Source organism: Heteronotia binoei, chromosome 1 (genome assembly GCF_032191835.1).
Source record: "Heteronotia binoei isolate CCM8104 ecotype False Entrance Well chromosome 1, APGP_CSIRO_Hbin_v1, whole genome shotgun sequence".
Lineage (NCBI taxonomy): Eukaryota > Metazoa > Chordata > Lepidosauria > Squamata > Gekkonidae > Heteronotia > Heteronotia binoei.
The window spans coordinates 112,197,976-112,215,279 of NC_083223.1; the positions used below are offsets into that span (position 1 = coordinate 112,197,976).

Consider the following 17,304-nt stretch of genomic DNA (forward strand, 5'->3'; position numbering starts at 1 on the left):
TAGCCTTTTCCCACTGAGGGATATCCTACTATGAATCCAATCTCAGTCCTTGCATCAAGCTTCCCTCTATTTTCTCTAAGAACATATGCATAGGCTTTTGCTCTGAAAGTTTTAATATGCTTAAGTCCTGGCTTCTTGCCAAACCAAGCCTGGAACGGAGTAATTCCTGTTACTTTTGAAGGTAGTCTATTGTGAATATACACTGCTGTATTTACAGCTTCAGCCCACAGGCCTTTAGGTAATCCAGAATGCATCAGCATTGCTCTGGTCATTACCTGTAACACACGATTAAGTCTCTCTGCACTCCCATTCTGCTGTGGAGTGTATGGGACAGTTACTTTGTGTTCAATCCCTTCTGCTTTCAGAAATTTCTTAGACTCAGTATTGCAATATTCGCCACCTCCATCTGTCAGCAAGCTTTGAGGTGCACGCCCAAATCTGTTTTTAACCATGGCAACATATTCTTTAAATTTATGAAGAGTCTCATCCTTTGATTTGAGCATATAGACAGTGCTATATTTTGTCTTTGGTTCTGTGAAAACTGAGAAAAATTTATTTCTCCCAATCGAAGCTTTTTTATATCACTCAATATTGTCTCCAAAACCCTTTCATTATGTACACTGCTTTTTCCACTGAAGCAAGGTGCGGTTCCTTTTGCTCTCAGACAAACATCACATCTTTCCTTGGATTTATCACAATGCATAACATCAAGTCCACAATCCTTTAGCAACTTCTCAATACTCTGCATGCTTCTATGTGCTAACTTTACATGCCAAGCATAAACACATCTCCTGTGGTCACACTTTCTGCCTTCAGTCTGGCAAGTAGTCTTTTCCACAACATCAATAGCACCTGACCTTTCACTTAAGTCCATAATATAATGAGCTCCATTTCTTTCATCCAGTTTAAAACTAATTCCAGAATTCTACTGAATAATTTCACCATCATCTCCTTTATCAAGCTATACAGCATAATTATTTCTTATAAGCACTTAGCTTGAAAGTAAATTCTCAATTGATTCAGGTGCATAAGCTACATTTTTCAGTCTTACTGGCATTAAATCTGCATCAATGGTAAGCAATTTCATTTTGATCTCACCCACACCACAAACTTGTAAGGGTTTCTGGTTGGCACCTATCATTTCAGATCTCTGACTTTCATCCAACTCTGAAAACATGCCTTTATATCGACAAATATGCATAGAAGATCCACTATCAATCAAAAACCTTCCTCTTTCACTAATAAAATTCACATTATTAACATGCATAGTACTTTTTCTGTTCCTTTCTTTGTTCCCACCTGGGTCATGTGGCTTGGAAAATTTCTGGCCGCTATTATTTCTGTGACCACGAGATGGCGCCCATGTTCCCTCATTTGAAACATGTGCTTTAACATTGCTATTCCTTTGTTCAGTAGCAGCATCACAATTATTACAATATCTTGCGATATGGCCTTTTTGCCTGCATATATGGCATATTATATCTCTTCTTGACTTATTCCTATACTGTGGTTTCAGGCTTAAAGCAGACTATATCAGACAGTTCAGTGTCCTTGTCCCCAGATTTGGAGGCTGCTTCCTCCTTGATAGCATTTAACAGGTCTTCCAGACTCAAATCCTTTTGCAGTTTCAAAATCATCTGAATTGGTTTGTAAGTACTGGGTAGAGCTTTCAATATAGTTGAGATTAAGTCTCTTTTTTGCAGTAGCCTCATCAAGCTCCTGTAGTCTGGATTGCATGCACATAAATTTCTTCAGACGTTTAGTCACATTCTCCCCTTGAAAACCACATTGCACTTGAAAACCAAATATTTTGCCCTTTAAATCATGAATACTGCTTATGGGAGTTTTGTTATATTTATCTTTAAGGCATTAAAGCATTTGTTTTGCAGTTTTAAGAGTGTGCAATTCAGGAATTTCATATGCCTCAATAGATTCTAAAATGAGAGTTTTTGCAAAACCACCTGTTTAAAATTTGATTTTTCTTGCTCCTTCTCAGGGGGATTTTCAGACAAAACTCGTTCAGCTCCATAAATCTCAAGTCTGCATTAGGAGTGAGAGCCAGAATGAGAAATTATTCTTATTTAACTTCAGGATACTAAATCCTATCACTGGTAGGTTACTCACAGTACCAAAACCAAGATTTGCAGTGGCTGTTCCTGAAATGTGGAAACAGAAGATCCAGTGGCTCCTCTCTCTGGGTTTGACATTTTTCACAGCAATCAGGCAGGGCAAGGTTAAAGATTCTTTCTTCCTTCCTCACCGGAGAGAAAAGGCATCTGAATGTGGGTGCGTGGGTTCAGCAAGATTCTTCCAAGGTCTCTGACGTAATCCACAGAAAAGGGGTTAAAAAGCTCCAAAAATTCTTTCTAGCACATCTGAGGCTTTTAGACAAAAGTAGCAGCACTTCCAGATCGAGGCAATCTGAATTCAAAGCTCATTTAAGTCAGAACGCTCTCAGTAATGGCAAGAGAAAAAAAAAACTGTTTTAAAAAATGAGGCTTGACTACACAGCATTGTGGCTTTTGCTTTCCAAATGCTCTCAAAGGCGATCCATATTAAAATCATTTAGAGTTCAAAAAAACCCCGTCCATACTACCAATTTTGTTAGGGAATTCTGTTTGAAATTCTATTTCTTTATCTCAAACAATGCGACGGATCACTGGATCAAATAATCATTGAGAGGCATTTAACATGAAAAAGCAAAAACATATTTATTACTACAGGGAAAGTGTACTGGGAGGTGAAAATAACAAACACTATAGAACTACATGCTTACACTAGAAGATCATGTGTTTAATGGAAGACCACTTTCTCTTCCTTCTTGAACTCTCTTCCTGAACAAAGGAAGTCACCTGACTAACTGACCAAACAGACAAAACAGGTTTTTCCGCTTCTAGACCTTGATTGACAGCAGTCAGTATCTTCTTCCCAGGTCATGCAGACAATAGGGAATCAGGCACAGTGTTAACCCTATAATGACTGGAACTTTAGAACATTGCAAAGGACATACAAAACAGATACATATTTCCAACAATTCATACCAAACAGTAGAGGGAGCTAGATTAAAAGTAGATAGTAAGTCTTTGCCCAGAAGAAGTCTGTGAGCCGCCCTGAGCCCGCCATTGGCGGGGGAGGGCGGGATATAAAAATAAATTTATCTTATCTAAGAATAGCTGTATAATTGATTGAATTACATACGGTTTTGATTTTACGCCCACGACTGGTGCATGCACAAGGGACTACCTTTACCTTAGTGCATTCGGGCATGAAGACATAGGATACTGAAGTTTCTGAGCCTGCTTTCGTGGGAGGGTGGGATATAAATTGAATAAAATAAAATAAATAAAATAAAGTTGATTTTTTGAGGGGGCACCATCCCTGTACAATGCACAGTGTGCCCACAGTCTTTGGAATTGACAGACTTTATACCCAATCAAGGTGGTCCCCCCATTGTTTTGAATCACTACTCCACCTGTGCTACTAAAAATGTAATGTATTTAATTTTGTGCAATTGTGGCCTCCCATATGTGGGAAATACAACCTGTCCAGTAAGAATTATGGTACTTGAACATTGAAATTGCATAAGGAATTCTGTACCTGAAGTGCCCCTTGTTAGCCAGTTTTTAGAGAAAAAAACACCCTTTTGATAGCTTTTAGTTTTTTGTTCTTAATAAGTATAAAGAACGGGGATCCTCTGAGGATGTAGGTACTGTTTTATTGCGAGAGGAATGTTTCTGGATTCACAAATTAAACTCAGTTGTACCTTATGAGTTGAAAAACTGTCTAGATTTGTCATGTTTTATGTAAATGTGTAACTGATTGTATAATATTTCCTGTAAGCATAATGTTTGTCTGTACATATGCTTTGGATCCCAGAAATGTGAAGTCTGTCACTACTTCTATGTCTTCCCCTTCTATTTGCCAAGACGTCTATGTTTTCCCCTTCTATTTGCCAAGGGGCCAGATGCCATGATCTTAGTTTTTTTGATGTTGAGTTTCAAGCCTACTTTTGTGCTCTCCTCTTTCACCCTCAACAAGAGGCTCTTTAGGACCTCCTCACTTTATAGGGGCCCAAGTGTTAGGCTCAATTTTTAGTTTGACTTGACCATTGGTCCAGACAGCAGGAAACTGAATTTCTGCTTGTCAGAAAGATTAAGCTAATGACAGAAGAAAGAGGCCTTTATCTGTTTGTGTTTCAGTAAAATTATTTCAGTTTGATATGGAAATTCACATGTCACATTCAAGATATAGCTTATTCTTTGCTTTCTTTTGTGGATATAGATGTATTAAGATTGTAATGATCCATAAATTAGTGATATGTTATATTTGTCTTTGGTGATTCATTTTTATTAAGACCCGTGGTCAAGGCAGTAAATATATACACAGATGGCAGGATTTGGGATCAGGACTGCTTGTTGCTTAGCAGCATGTTTGGAATCTAGAGTATTCAAAGAATCTCGATATAGAACAAATTCAGTGTTCTATTTTCAGAGAATATTCTTTTTCTCTCTTGGCAGGTTTTAAATAGAAACACATGGTACTGTAATGGAGTTAAGAGGTTAGGTATAATGTGAGATTTAAAGAGAAAGGAAACAAAATGTGGACACAATCTAGGGCAGTCATAGTGCATATAAAAGGATTCTGAGCTGAAATATGTAGTGATAGATGAATTCTTATACAAGCTCTGTTGTGGCAATAGAAGTGACTCTGTCCAGACTTGGTGCACAGGTTACCCCAGCGTAATCTATTTATCATCCCCCAGCCAGTGATATTAAAGGTAGTGGGGGATTGTTGAGTTTTATTTTCATATTTTTTCAGAGTTGAGTAGTTCTCCTCTAAAGATGTACATTTTCCAGAATTTTTGAATCCATTGGGAAAAACTCCCCCCTAACACTGCTTTATCCAGAAAACAAAAATGGGGCAAACGGAGAAAAGATGAAATATATGTAATGCTTACTGTCCTATCAAACCTAAATTTATTCTACTGCTTTAACAATATAAAAGTGCATTATTCTTAGCTACTATCTAAAATTGCACTATTTGACATATATATGGAATGTATATGTTATAAATGCCTTAGTTTTTTTGCAAGCAAAATTGCAAATATACCCTATACTTGAGAGAAAACTGCAAACTGATGTCACCTGTGCTAGCTTAGGCCAATAAGCTATCCAGTCTGCAGCTCTATGTGTCACAATGATTTTAAGGAAAAATGAAAAGGTTAACCACAAGGGAAGAGTTAAGATCAAAATGACAATAGAGAGTATGTAACAGCTAAGAAGCAATGAAAGGCCTGCATGTTCCCATCATGAAGATTAGGTTTTCCTAGGTGCAGAAATGGATCAGATTTATGAACTGTATTTATCTACAGCATGCCCATCTTGTCTTAAAATGCTTTTCACTCATTCTAAAAGAGAAAGTCTACTTTATTGGAGGGTGGGGTTTGTTTGTTTTGGGTTTTTTTTTTTAGTATATTCTTAGTTGTGGTGCCCAGGGCTTTTTTGGTAGAAAAAGCCCAGCAGGAACTCATTTGCATATTAGGCCACATTCTCTGATGTCACCATTGTTTCACATAGGGCTTTTCCATAGAAAAAGCCCAGAAGGAATTCATTTGCATATTAGGCAACACCCCCTGACACCAAGCCAATCAGAACTGCATTCCTGTCTGTCCCTGCTCAAAAAAAGCCCTAGTGGTGCCAAACGTTGGAAATCTCTTCCCAGAGAGATTCATCTGTCTTTCTCTATCATTGTCTTTTATCAGCAGGCAAAAACTTGTTTTGTTTTATTTGGTGTTCTCTTGTTAACTTGTTTTAGCCCTTCTCCCTGTTTATGTGTTTGTATGTTTGATTTAATTGTTCTAAAAATTATATATACCGTATTTTAATTTTAACGCTATTTTAATGTTGAAAAGCATTTTGATGTTTACTGTCTTGAGAAGTCCCTATTAGTAGAAAGGCCTCATAGAAATATTTCAAATAAATAAAAACTATATAAATAGTTAAGATGAGTTTAGAAACTAGGAATGGGCACAAACAAAAAAATGACCCGTGGTTCAAGCATGAGTTGGGCTGGTTCATGGTTCATTTTGAACTGGTTCATTTGGTTGTGCCATGCCTGAATTGGAAAACGAACTACATTTTTTCCTTGGTGGTTTGTTTGGTTCATTTTCCAGATAGCCTGGTGCTGATTCAGTCAATTCCTAGGCAACGCTGGGGGTGGACTTCTGGGAGTCCTAGAAACACCCAATGCAGTTGTCCAGAGCTTGATTGGAAGCTCTGGGAGCCAATCATGGAGCTGCCATTCTGCTCTATGGGAGCAGATACCCTGACTCCGTTGCTTTCACTTCGCAGCACGAAGAGAGAAGAGTAGTTGTCGTGACAGCTGAAGCTGAGCCTTCCTGGGGGCACCTGCTTTGGGGGCTATAACTCGGACATTCCAATTCCAATCTTCACCAAACTTGTGGGTTGGGTGGAGGAGAGCCTTCTGAAGACTCTTATTGGGTTTTGTGACTATAACTTACAAGGGGGCTGTTCTACACCTCCTGAACCAAATGAACCCTGAACCAGTTCAGGCAATCAAATAAACCATGAACCAACATGAACTACCATTTTCCTAGTTCATGCCCATGCCTAGTGCCCACCAACACATTTCTAGCCTCTTGCCAAGTATGTTGGCGAGGTGGGCAGGGCCAGATATGGCTTTTATCCAGCAGGGCTCCTTACTGGCCACTGGAGATCTGATTGGCTACTCTAGGAGTTTTGAAATAACTTCCTAAAGCATAGGAAACAATGTTTCTATCCCCCCCAGCTGTTTTAGAAGTGAGCTGGGAAGTGGTGGTTCTTCTAATGATTACTGATTTTTTTTCTTTCCATATAAGATGGGAGAGGAATGAAATGCTTTATAACTCTAGGACATTTTGTTTTATACCTTCAATTTTACATTCAAGCATGTAGAATTAGTTTAGCTGCTATATACATAAAAGCCAAAGTAATAGAGAGATAATGAGGCTTAATTTACATTTATTTATCTCTCTATACTGAAAACTAATTTAGAAACTCTGAAATGCCACATTTCACAATTTTATGCTTTGGAGTATATCATAAAAAAGAGAATATTTTTATTAAATAGTAAATATTAGCACTAAATATATTATTTAACAGATGAAATAATTTTATATCAAATTTATGGCTATATTTTTAAGACTCAAGCAGAAAGTAGCTCCTTGACTAATGTTTCAGTTTTATTTGAACTTTTCATTCTTATTCACTCATAGTCTGCCTTAACTGAATAATTTATTGAGAGCATTTACAATAAAAACAATTTTGTAACTCATTGGCTTACAGTCTGAACCAGACCAAAACTACATACTATCTGACATATTCCAAACAAAAATAGGAACATGATGGTAACCCCTTTCTATTCATAATCATGATATCTGCTAAAAATGCACCTTCACTCTGCCACTTGCTGAAGATTCTTCTATGAATCTGATTAGGTGAGTTGTTAAAGGCAAGTTGGATTGGGGGAAAACGAAACCCAATTAGTATTTAATGAGTGACCTGAGACTCATCTTAAAATGGGGGAGGGGATTGGCTCCCAAGTGTGGCGGCAGGAGGGGTTTCACCATTCCTTCCCTTCTACCCCATGCACTTTCATTAGAAAAAAACGGCTGCGGGGGCAGGGTGTTTATCTCACCGCTGGTTTCATGTGTCTTTTCTAATCAGACCCTATTTCTGTGGCATGCAGTATTCAGTTCTACTTCAGTAGCCTGCACTGTTGCTTTGAAAGCCAAGATGGTTGCTGGGGTATTTTTAATATATATAAATATTTTGGAAAGAAAATATCCTGCAACAGTGCAAAATATTTATACTCTTTAGTGGAGCTGATGGAAAGAATACAAATATCTGTAGACTGAATTGACATGGACTTGCTTAATTTCAGCAAGGTGGTTACATCATGTAGTTTTCTACCATGCACCTATGTCCTTCAAAAGTGTTGTTAGCTGAATTGCCTTCAGAAGAGGTATGGGGGATTTATTTAGGTAGGCTAAGATGGCTAAAATATATGGGGTCGATAACCTATGTATATGGGAGTTGGTTCCCTGGAATGAAGAGGAGATTTATATACTAAAAATGGAGTTTTATTGGAAAATCACAAGCATGCAAAGAAATCACAATTAACAATCATGCAGGGCTAAGAAATCAGGAATGAAATTGGATATTGGATAGAGAAACATAAAAGGAAGGACAAACTGGGAAATACTATACCTCTCAATGACGGAAGAACAATCTTCTGCAAAGTGAGTTATAATTGGAGGGAGGGGAAGCAAGAGACGACCAGCGTCACCCCAGTAATGGGTCCAAAACTTATCAGGATTTGGAAATGGTTCAGACAGCAAGGTAGGGGTACCGTCAGAGACACACCTGAACTGGCCAAAAATCAGCCTTCTTATAACCAAATATGTATCCTGAGGTGGTGTCATGTGGTTCCTGACATCACCCTGGAGATGGCCCGATCTCTAGCAGTCAGGATGGTAAATCAGTGCAGGGAGGCCAATTAGATGGTATAATCAATAAAATGGAATGGAATGAGGACGCCCGCTTGCCTCAGCCAAAAGCCTGGCAGAATAGCTCCGTTTTACAGGCCCTATGGAATGGTAGTAAACCCAGTATGGGAGCTGATTCCACCAGGTCGAGGCCAGGGCCAAAAAGGCCCTGGTCCTGGTCAAGGCAAGCCGGACGTCCTTTGGGCCAGGGATAGTCACCTGATTATCCATCTGATCATGACCTCAAGCCCCTGGTTCAGCGGTAAAGTAAAACCTATATTAGGGAAAGTTCTTGGATGAGATAGACTGCCTATATTCTAAGAAAGCTCAGTTTAGTTACTTTTAATTTAAAATAAGCAAAACATACCATTGTAAAACGATTACCAAATTGCCAGTTGCAGTTTAGCAACTTTGATAACTTTTTCTTACTTTCTAGGTAAATTTTAGGGGGGAAATGAGATCTTTCCCACACTGTTTCCAGATCATATTTTAGATAGAGATGCATGCCAAAGATTGAGCTGGACCCTTTCAAAACAGGACCTTTACTCTAATTCATAAACTTTCTTTTGTTAAGAGCCTGACTAATTACATGGAAATAGAATGCTTTCAAGAGTTCCAGAAACATAGAGACCTTCATACTTTTAACTATTCTGGAAGTACTGGATATCTCCAACTTCTTTCATCTCTGTGTTGGCATTACACAATCTGGAGAGACTCCTTGTATTTTTGCTCATAGTTTCTTTTTCCAAAGGTCTGTTGGAAAGACAAACATTGCAAGAGGCAGATGAAGATATGGTCACTGATGTTGATTTTACCAACACACTTTCTGAAGAAGAGCGAGAAGAGTTAAAAGCTGAACATGCCAAGGTAATATGTTTTGGTTTGCGGGATTCAAGGAGGGCTAGAGGTTGAGGAGTAAACCCATGTGCAAGCATTTTTTGGTAAAAATTTGTCTATAGCTCATTTTATTGAATACAGCATAGGGACTGATCCAAGCATCAGACAACTCACCTGCTGCCTGATGAACCCTCCCCAATGCACCTACTGGAGTGACAAGATACCAGGATGCATGTGGATGCCAGCCTCTATGTGGTTCCCATGCCACCTGGTGGTGGAAGCCAACTGTAGCCCACACCTGGGCACGTGGCTATATACTCCAAGGCCCCTTATGGGAGCCCCCAAAATGGGAGAGGTAGGCAGGTGGAGCCTTCCTTTGGGGAGGGGGGATTTCATCTAACTACCAAACCTCTTTAGATTCCAAGATCTGACAAGGTCAGGCTATTATACTATGTGGCCTTCCCTCCACAGAAGTCATTAGCTGGATAAAATGAAGGAATCCTTCCTATGTTTTTCACTATGTTCTTTACAGAAAGAGTAGGATGCAGATGTGTTCAATAAAATATTAAGCATATTCACTTCAAGCTAGATAAAAAGTACAGTCTGTTTTGATTAATCTGGTGGAACACCTTGAAGATAATCTTGCTGCTTTATTTGCTCATTTTCAAATTTTCCATCCTCTTAATCTCTCTCTGTCTTTTGAGAAGATAATGCAAGTCAGGCACAGTGAATTTTTCATTTTGATTGTATGTATCTTCATCCTAGAGTTGGTCTTTTTCTCATCTTGTAAACAGAGGATAGGGGCTTCATCCTCAAGAGATGTATTAAAGTACAGACTGTAGCCTCAACAATCATGGAATCTAGGTCAGTTGAGATCAAAAGATCTAAGTTGTTCATAGCATTCCAATGCTTTATAATTACATTGTTCAAAGGAAATAATTAGGGATTTGTATTTAAAAATGCTTGAAATTTTTAGAATTTGGACAGTTTCTGAGTCTTTGATGAATTCATGTGGCTTGCAGTAGCTGCTATGACTCCAAAGGGAGTTGTTTTCCAGCAGTACTTGGTTCCTTTGAAAATATCTCCATGTGGCATAGCACTGACTCCTTAGAACGATCACATTCCATTTTAAGAAGGGTTTTGATTAGTCCTGGTTAGGGAATCCCTATCTGTCTTTTGTCATTATATACTTTCATTGCATTTTTCTGTTCTTGTGTCTTGAAAAATCTACCGGTTTCTCTGCAAGTATCAGGATTTTAGTATGTCTCAAATACATTAAATGAAACTTTATAAAAATTTGAAATTATTACTTCCAAAAGAAAGAGAGTTTTGTCTTTTGTATAACTGCTACATTCTGTCAAATTCCATGAGGAAACATACTGTTAAGATACCTAACTAATGACTTCATGTTTGTTTGTCAACAATTTAAAGAAAAACTATTTCAGTCCAAGATCAATATATGGAATTGCTGCTAATATAAGTCTGAATCTTTTGAACATAAGTGCATTCTGAAACTTATAATTAACTGTGTAATCCAGTGCAATCTTTCAAGTAAGATAGTTGTAATAATAGAAGATAACAGAAGAAGATATGTATTCCTTAATCTAGGACTAATTTGTTTCTCGCAGTGGGGAAAAACTCCTAATTTCAGTGAACACTGTCTTACCCCAGCCCCTCCCTATTATGTTCCAGTTCACATAAACAGGTAAATGAAGGCTTATAATTCCAATGGGAGAGCAATATCCGTCTATAGCAGCAAAACAAAACAAGTTCATTGGCACCTTAAAGACTAATGTTTATTCCAGCATGAGCTTTAATGAATTAGAGCTGATGCATCTGTAGAAGTGAGTTCTGGCTTACAAAACCTCATGCTTGAATAAATGTTGTTAGTCTTTGAAGTGTCACTGGACTTCTGTTTTATTGTAGACACAGTATTTCTTTAGCTAGCCTGGTTTTTGCTCAGGCTTTCCCCCCAGTTCTGTTGTCTTGTTCTGTCTGGAATTAGATCTACATTGTTTCTTTTAAAAGGGCATCCTTCCCAGCACTTTCAAACCATCTGTTCAGTATAAACCTAACAAAATGCACTGTTCAGAATGCAATGTTGTGCATGAATCTGTTTAGAGAAGGGTCATTATGAACAATAAATACAAAAATGAACAATAAATACAAAAATACCCCCCCCCCAAAAAAAAAACCCACAACAGCCTGTAACCCTAATGGCCAATGTGACTGTGTATACGATGTCTGGTTAGTCCTAAATCAACATACTTTACATAAATCATCATACACAAATTGATCCTGTTAAGAACAGCAACTTTAGTACCTTGACATTCATACCAGGGAATCAAAGCACAACAGTAGAATGAATGAATGGTTTATTATGAAGACTAATTCAAAAGTAAATACAATAGCAGAAATGATATTTTAAAAGTTACTTAAATTGTATTAAAATGAGCAAGTATAGTTCATTAGAATCATATAGAACTCATTATAGGCTCTAGCAATTGCAAAAAATCTTGCTACTGTAATCATCTCCCAGATACAATGGTAGCTCAATTCCATGTTTTATAAGATTGCATGAGATTAGTTGTTGGAATGTTCCATCCTATCACTATCATTATGTGCTGGCACAAGAAATCTTTGGTATTAAAACGTGAGTCTTTAAAAAAAAAGTTACTCACATAGCTTCCAAGCAGAGATTTGAGATTAACAAAATATGTATACATATAACTGTTTAAATTAGTGATTTAGTGAGCCTTTTGTGCTGGAACAATGTTAGGAGAGATAAGAACAACATACAAGTGCCTAAGAATTTTGTAGCCAAGTTCCTCATTCAATGATAAATGGTTTCAGAACCACAATTCAAAGTAAAATGCCAATCTATACTATATTCATAATGTATAGATTTATATTAATAAATCTAGGCTCTCAAAAAATTGCAATGAAATATATACTGCAGCATTTTGCTGTATTAAGACTCAGTTTTCTACATGCTATAGTATTTCCTGTTACTGTGGCAATTTGTGCTGTAACAATATGGCAGAACACCAAGAATTATGATGAGTAGAAGGGAAATGGAGAAAGGATGACGCAAGGATGAGAACAAGATGAAAGTAAGAAAAAGGTAAAAAGGTGGTATAGAGTTGGTTCACTTTTCTGCAAACCAAGATTCCAAGACATAAAAATAAAGAGTGACCCTAAAAAAAAAGATTCCAAGACACAATTTAATCTTGGTTTCAAAGCAAGAGAGCAATATTATGGTTTGCCATGAAAGCAGTGAGTTTTCAATTTGTGTATAAGGGGAAGATAGAGGAAGCCTGATAATACAACACACAAACCTAGGATCCCCCAAACTAACTTATTACATCTGATACTAAAGTAATGTTTAAAAATAATGCTGCTGTTGTTTAATTCTCTTCAGCTAGAGGATGAAATTGCAACTTTACGACAAGTGTTAGTAGCCAAAGAGAAGCATCTTGTGGAAATAAAACAAAAACTTGGTATCAACTTGATGAATGAACTGAAACAGAACTTTAGCAAAAGCTGGCATGATGTGCAAACCACTGCTGCGTGAGTACGAACTATCCACACAATCATTCTTTACTTTTGTGTAGCACTGAGTGTTTCTTTCATAAATCTTTAGAAATTTAGTGGGGTCCAGTGGTTTGACTACTAGTAACCACATATAATAAAATCATAAAATGAGTTTTAATTATCCATAAATTAGACACGCATCATAAAATTGCTGTACTATATAGAGCAATATTATATTTTTATTATATGCATATGTATAGTAGAGCAATTTTATGGTGTATATGTAATTTATGGATACTTAAAACACATTTTAAGGTTTTTAAAATTATAAATATTTTGAAGTTTGCTTAATTAACCTTTTTTGTCCATTTGATTAGTTTTGAGGGTGTGCGTGTGTTTCTTTTTGACTACTGTCCACACCATACTAGTCACCAGTAGAAATGGGAGAATTTGTTTCAACAGCTGTTGAACCATGCACTAGTGGCCATTAGTAATCCCTTACCTTTTGATTTTAATATAACTCACTGTGAGATTTTCCACATGTGAATATAAATCAATATGGTAGGTTCAGATAAATGCCATTTTTGTAGATATTTTTCTTGCTGTAACTACGATTGATTTGATGCAATTATAATTTGATACAGTTATGATCCAGTGAAATTAAACACAGTACATGATACACTCTACAGATAATCACTTCATCCAGTTCTGAAGTTCTTTTATTGTACAGATGGCAAAATCTATCCAGCAGATCCCCCAGATATGCTGGAAAATGTGATTCCCTCACTTAGGTCCAAATTTGGAGCACCCCTCCCCCTTGTTTCTATAGACTGCAAATAAGTCTGATAGATCTCTGAATGATAAGGCTGCATAAAAACTATGATAACGCTCAAAACCTTGTGAGACTTTTGGTGCTATTTTAGATTGCCTTAGCAACCTGACACATACCAAATTATGTGGCCTTCATAGGGCCACAAGACCAGTCTGTTTTATCAATAAAACCTTTAATGGCATAATAATACAATAAAACAGGAGTAAACAGTCCAAAAACTAGACGCCTAAAAATATAAAAGGTCACCACCAACCAGAACCCACTGAAATTAAAAAGGCAAAGCAGGCAGGCAGAATAGATCTATATATTGTATTGTTTAGTCCTTGACTTTCATACATGTGACAGAAACTCAGCCACAGATGCAGTGATTTCGGGGGACTTGTCAGATAACAAAAAGGCTAAATCATAATTGGTCATAGGTTTTGCAGAAGGGAGAAGAGGCCAAATCAAGTAGTGGCACAGAGAAGAATAATGAGAGCAGCGAAAAAGAATATGTTGCACAGAATCAGGTTGGTTATAAAGGAAGGAGCAAACTCTTTCCTTATAAGGAATACCCTTATATCTGCCTTTTAAGACAGCCGAAGGGAAAAGATTAAGCCTGGATAGCATAAAGGATCTGAGGTGTAAGGGATTTATCAGGTTAGAAAAATACTGAGTCATAGAATCTTGTGCAAAAGAGAGGCTAAAGTAACATGGTAAGCAAACTCCAGAGCTACCAGCATTGATTGTTTGGGCTGCAATATTCCCCCTTTGGACAATCCGAACAATGGCCCTTTCATCAGAATTGGCCAAAGAATCTAGAACAATTCTGAGAGATTTAATTTTGGACACTATAAATTGTGACCATGTCAAGATGTAAGGGTCTGCAGGGAGGAGAGCAATAAGACTATTGGAAGGGGAGCTAAAATGAAGACGAAGCCAATACTTGATAGTAGAAGACCACACCCGTGATTCAATAAGATGTAAACCCAATTCAGCACAAAGGGTAAAGTAAGCGACAGAATTAGGTAGGCCAAGAATCCTGTGCAGGAAGATAGCATTAATGCATTCAACCTCTTTAGAGAAATTCTGGATCCACACAGGGATCCCATACATCAGGCAGAGATAATATGGCTTGGAAAATCCACAGGGCAGCCAGAACAAATTGGTTACAAATATTTTTGACAATACTAGTCTGCAGATTATGGTGCCCCGGACCAAGCATCTCACCCAACGTTTTGTGAGCAAATTCCCATGGCACAGCAGGAACTGCACACCTTGTCATTTGTTGTACCAAGTTTTCTGGGCACTATCTTGAGTTGCCTTAGCAGCATGGGTTAACACTTAGGCAACACAACAAGGAGAATAGGGGGGAGTTGGCAAAAGGAGGATGGAAAGGAAAATGGAAAGTTGAGGAGGAGGAGGAAACCCTCCCCCTCAGTTTCTTGTAGCACTCAGTATTAAATATATAATGTTTTACTGAGGGAGTTATTGATTGCATATAATATTATTGGATTTATTGAGTGTACATGTCAGGACACATGCATGACACTTTGAAAGAACTTGTTTTACAGGAATAATATTAATAGCTTTTCCATTGAAGATTGGCTGTTGAATTGAAATTCTTTGGACAAACTAATCCTATTTGACTCCAGTTGAAACCCTTAGGACAAACTAATCCTGTTTGACTTCAAAAATATATATGGAGTAGTGGATGTTATCTGAATTGCTGACATTTAACAGTAGTGCCAGAAATTTAATTTATATAAGATTTTGTTCAGAACTCAAATATGTTCATTCCATGGTGTGGAACAACACAGATTAATTCTCACTTAAAAGGCAATATTTCCTTTAGAAATGGCCTTTCTCAAATACTGATATTGAGTTCAAAAAGAAACATGCACATACAGGGGAGACTGCAGTTTGCTTATTTATTTCTCGCATTTATATCCCGCCCTCCCTGCCGAAGCAGGCGCAGGGCGGCTAACAACAGTCAAACCCAGACAATAAAACAATAGCAAACAATTAAAATTAACAATAATCATTATCGATCAAACAATTTAAAATGATCTAAAACAATTTTGGTGCTAGTGTTGGTACTATTAAATTCAGTGATGTTGGGCATCTACTTATACTGTAATTTAACTAAAGGCAAGGTGAAATAGAACTGTTTTACAGGCCTTGCAGAACTGGGCAAGGTCCTGCAAAGCCCTTACATCTTCTGGGAGTTGGTTCCACTGGGAGTTGGTGAAGTTTAAGTTGCTGTTTTCATATAATGGATGCCACAGATAAAGTTTAGGTGCTGTACAGATTTTTTTTTTTTAAGCTTGCTTTTGGTAATGGAAAGTGATATGGTAAAACCAACTGTCAGTGAAGTTCTGTCTGGTATAAGTATGTCCCATATTGGAATTCTAGCCATTATTTCAGCACAGAAAGTCTTTACTGATAACACTAGGCCAGGGTTTCCCAAACTTTTTTTCCCATGGCTTGGTTATTTTTACTTTCCTTTGTGGCCCACTTTGTGGGGGGGGGGGGCGGGAGTCAGGAGACTTGGGAGTGGAGCTGGGAGACAGGAATCATGTCATTTCCTGTGGTGTCACTTCCAGGTCAAGGGCCAAGTGATGTCATTTCCGGGGCACAATAAACCAAAACTCCACCTCTTCCTGTGATGTCACTTCCAGGGCACTTTCCCAAACCTGCCTCTTCTTCTGAAGTAACTTCATTTTCAGAAAAATCTCTCTGAAACTCATGCTGAGCCAAAATGCGGGTGGAAAGTGGGTGGTCTGCAACTTTTTCATACATTCCCAGGGTCTTCTCTTTCCACCCCCACACCTGCATTCACCTATCTGTTTATGTGTTCTTCTCCAGCTTGCAAGCACCTAATGCCTATGTTCAGTTGCCTGCACCACGTACACACCCCTTTCTCAACAGCACTGGCTAGTGTATACAGTTGGGAGTGCTGTTGCCATTGCTATCAGGAATGACAATACTGTGTACCACCCACACTGGGCCATGGCAGCTGCTGTACCTCAAAATATGCGGACACATTTAGTAGGCCCTTCCTTCAGCTGTTACTACTGGAACCCTACCTCAAGCTACAACCAAGCTTGATTGGTTTCAAGAAAATCTTTTGACAGCTATTTTTCATACTTTTCCTTGGCTGAAACACTGGGGAATTGCTGTGAAAGGTAGCAGAGTGTACTGCAATTAATGAATGACACATGCAAGCTCACACCTTGAAGAACATTTCATGGGTCTAAAGTGCCAGTGGACTCTGACTTTTCTCTCAAACACTGGAAGGGGGGGAGAAGGAGGGAGAGGCAGCCCAGCTTCTCTCTGCACGACACAGAGACACTGGGGGATGGAAGGAAGCAAAACAGAGCTCAGGCTTTGAAGCCTGTGTCTGTCTTCAAGCCTAGCTTTTCTCTGCACAACAGAGAGACGGGAAAGGAAGGAAGCAGAGGAGAGCTCATGCTTTGCTGGGGTGGGGCTAGCTTTGGCTTTTCTTGTTACCCAGTATTGAGGCTTCCATGTCCCGGTACTGGGTCACGACCCTGTAAATGGGAAACGCTGCACT

General features: G+C 38.2%; 1 protein-coding gene across 3 annotated transcripts in view; it reads left to right on the forward strand.

The window, feature by feature from the left end:
- Positions 1-17,304, forward strand: part of TPD52L1 (TPD52 like 1) — a 64,100-nt gene that overhangs the window by 19,434 nt on the left and 27,362 nt on the right. For all 3 annotated transcript variants that reach the window (XM_060238941.1, XM_060238933.1, XM_060238944.1), the window contains exons 2-3: positions 9,297-9,412; positions 12,804-12,952. In XM_060238941.1, coding sequence (XP_060094924.1) covers positions 9,297-9,412; positions 12,804-12,952 — 265 coding nt within the window. The remainder of the gene's footprint in view (positions 1-9,296; positions 9,413-12,803; positions 12,953-17,304) is intronic.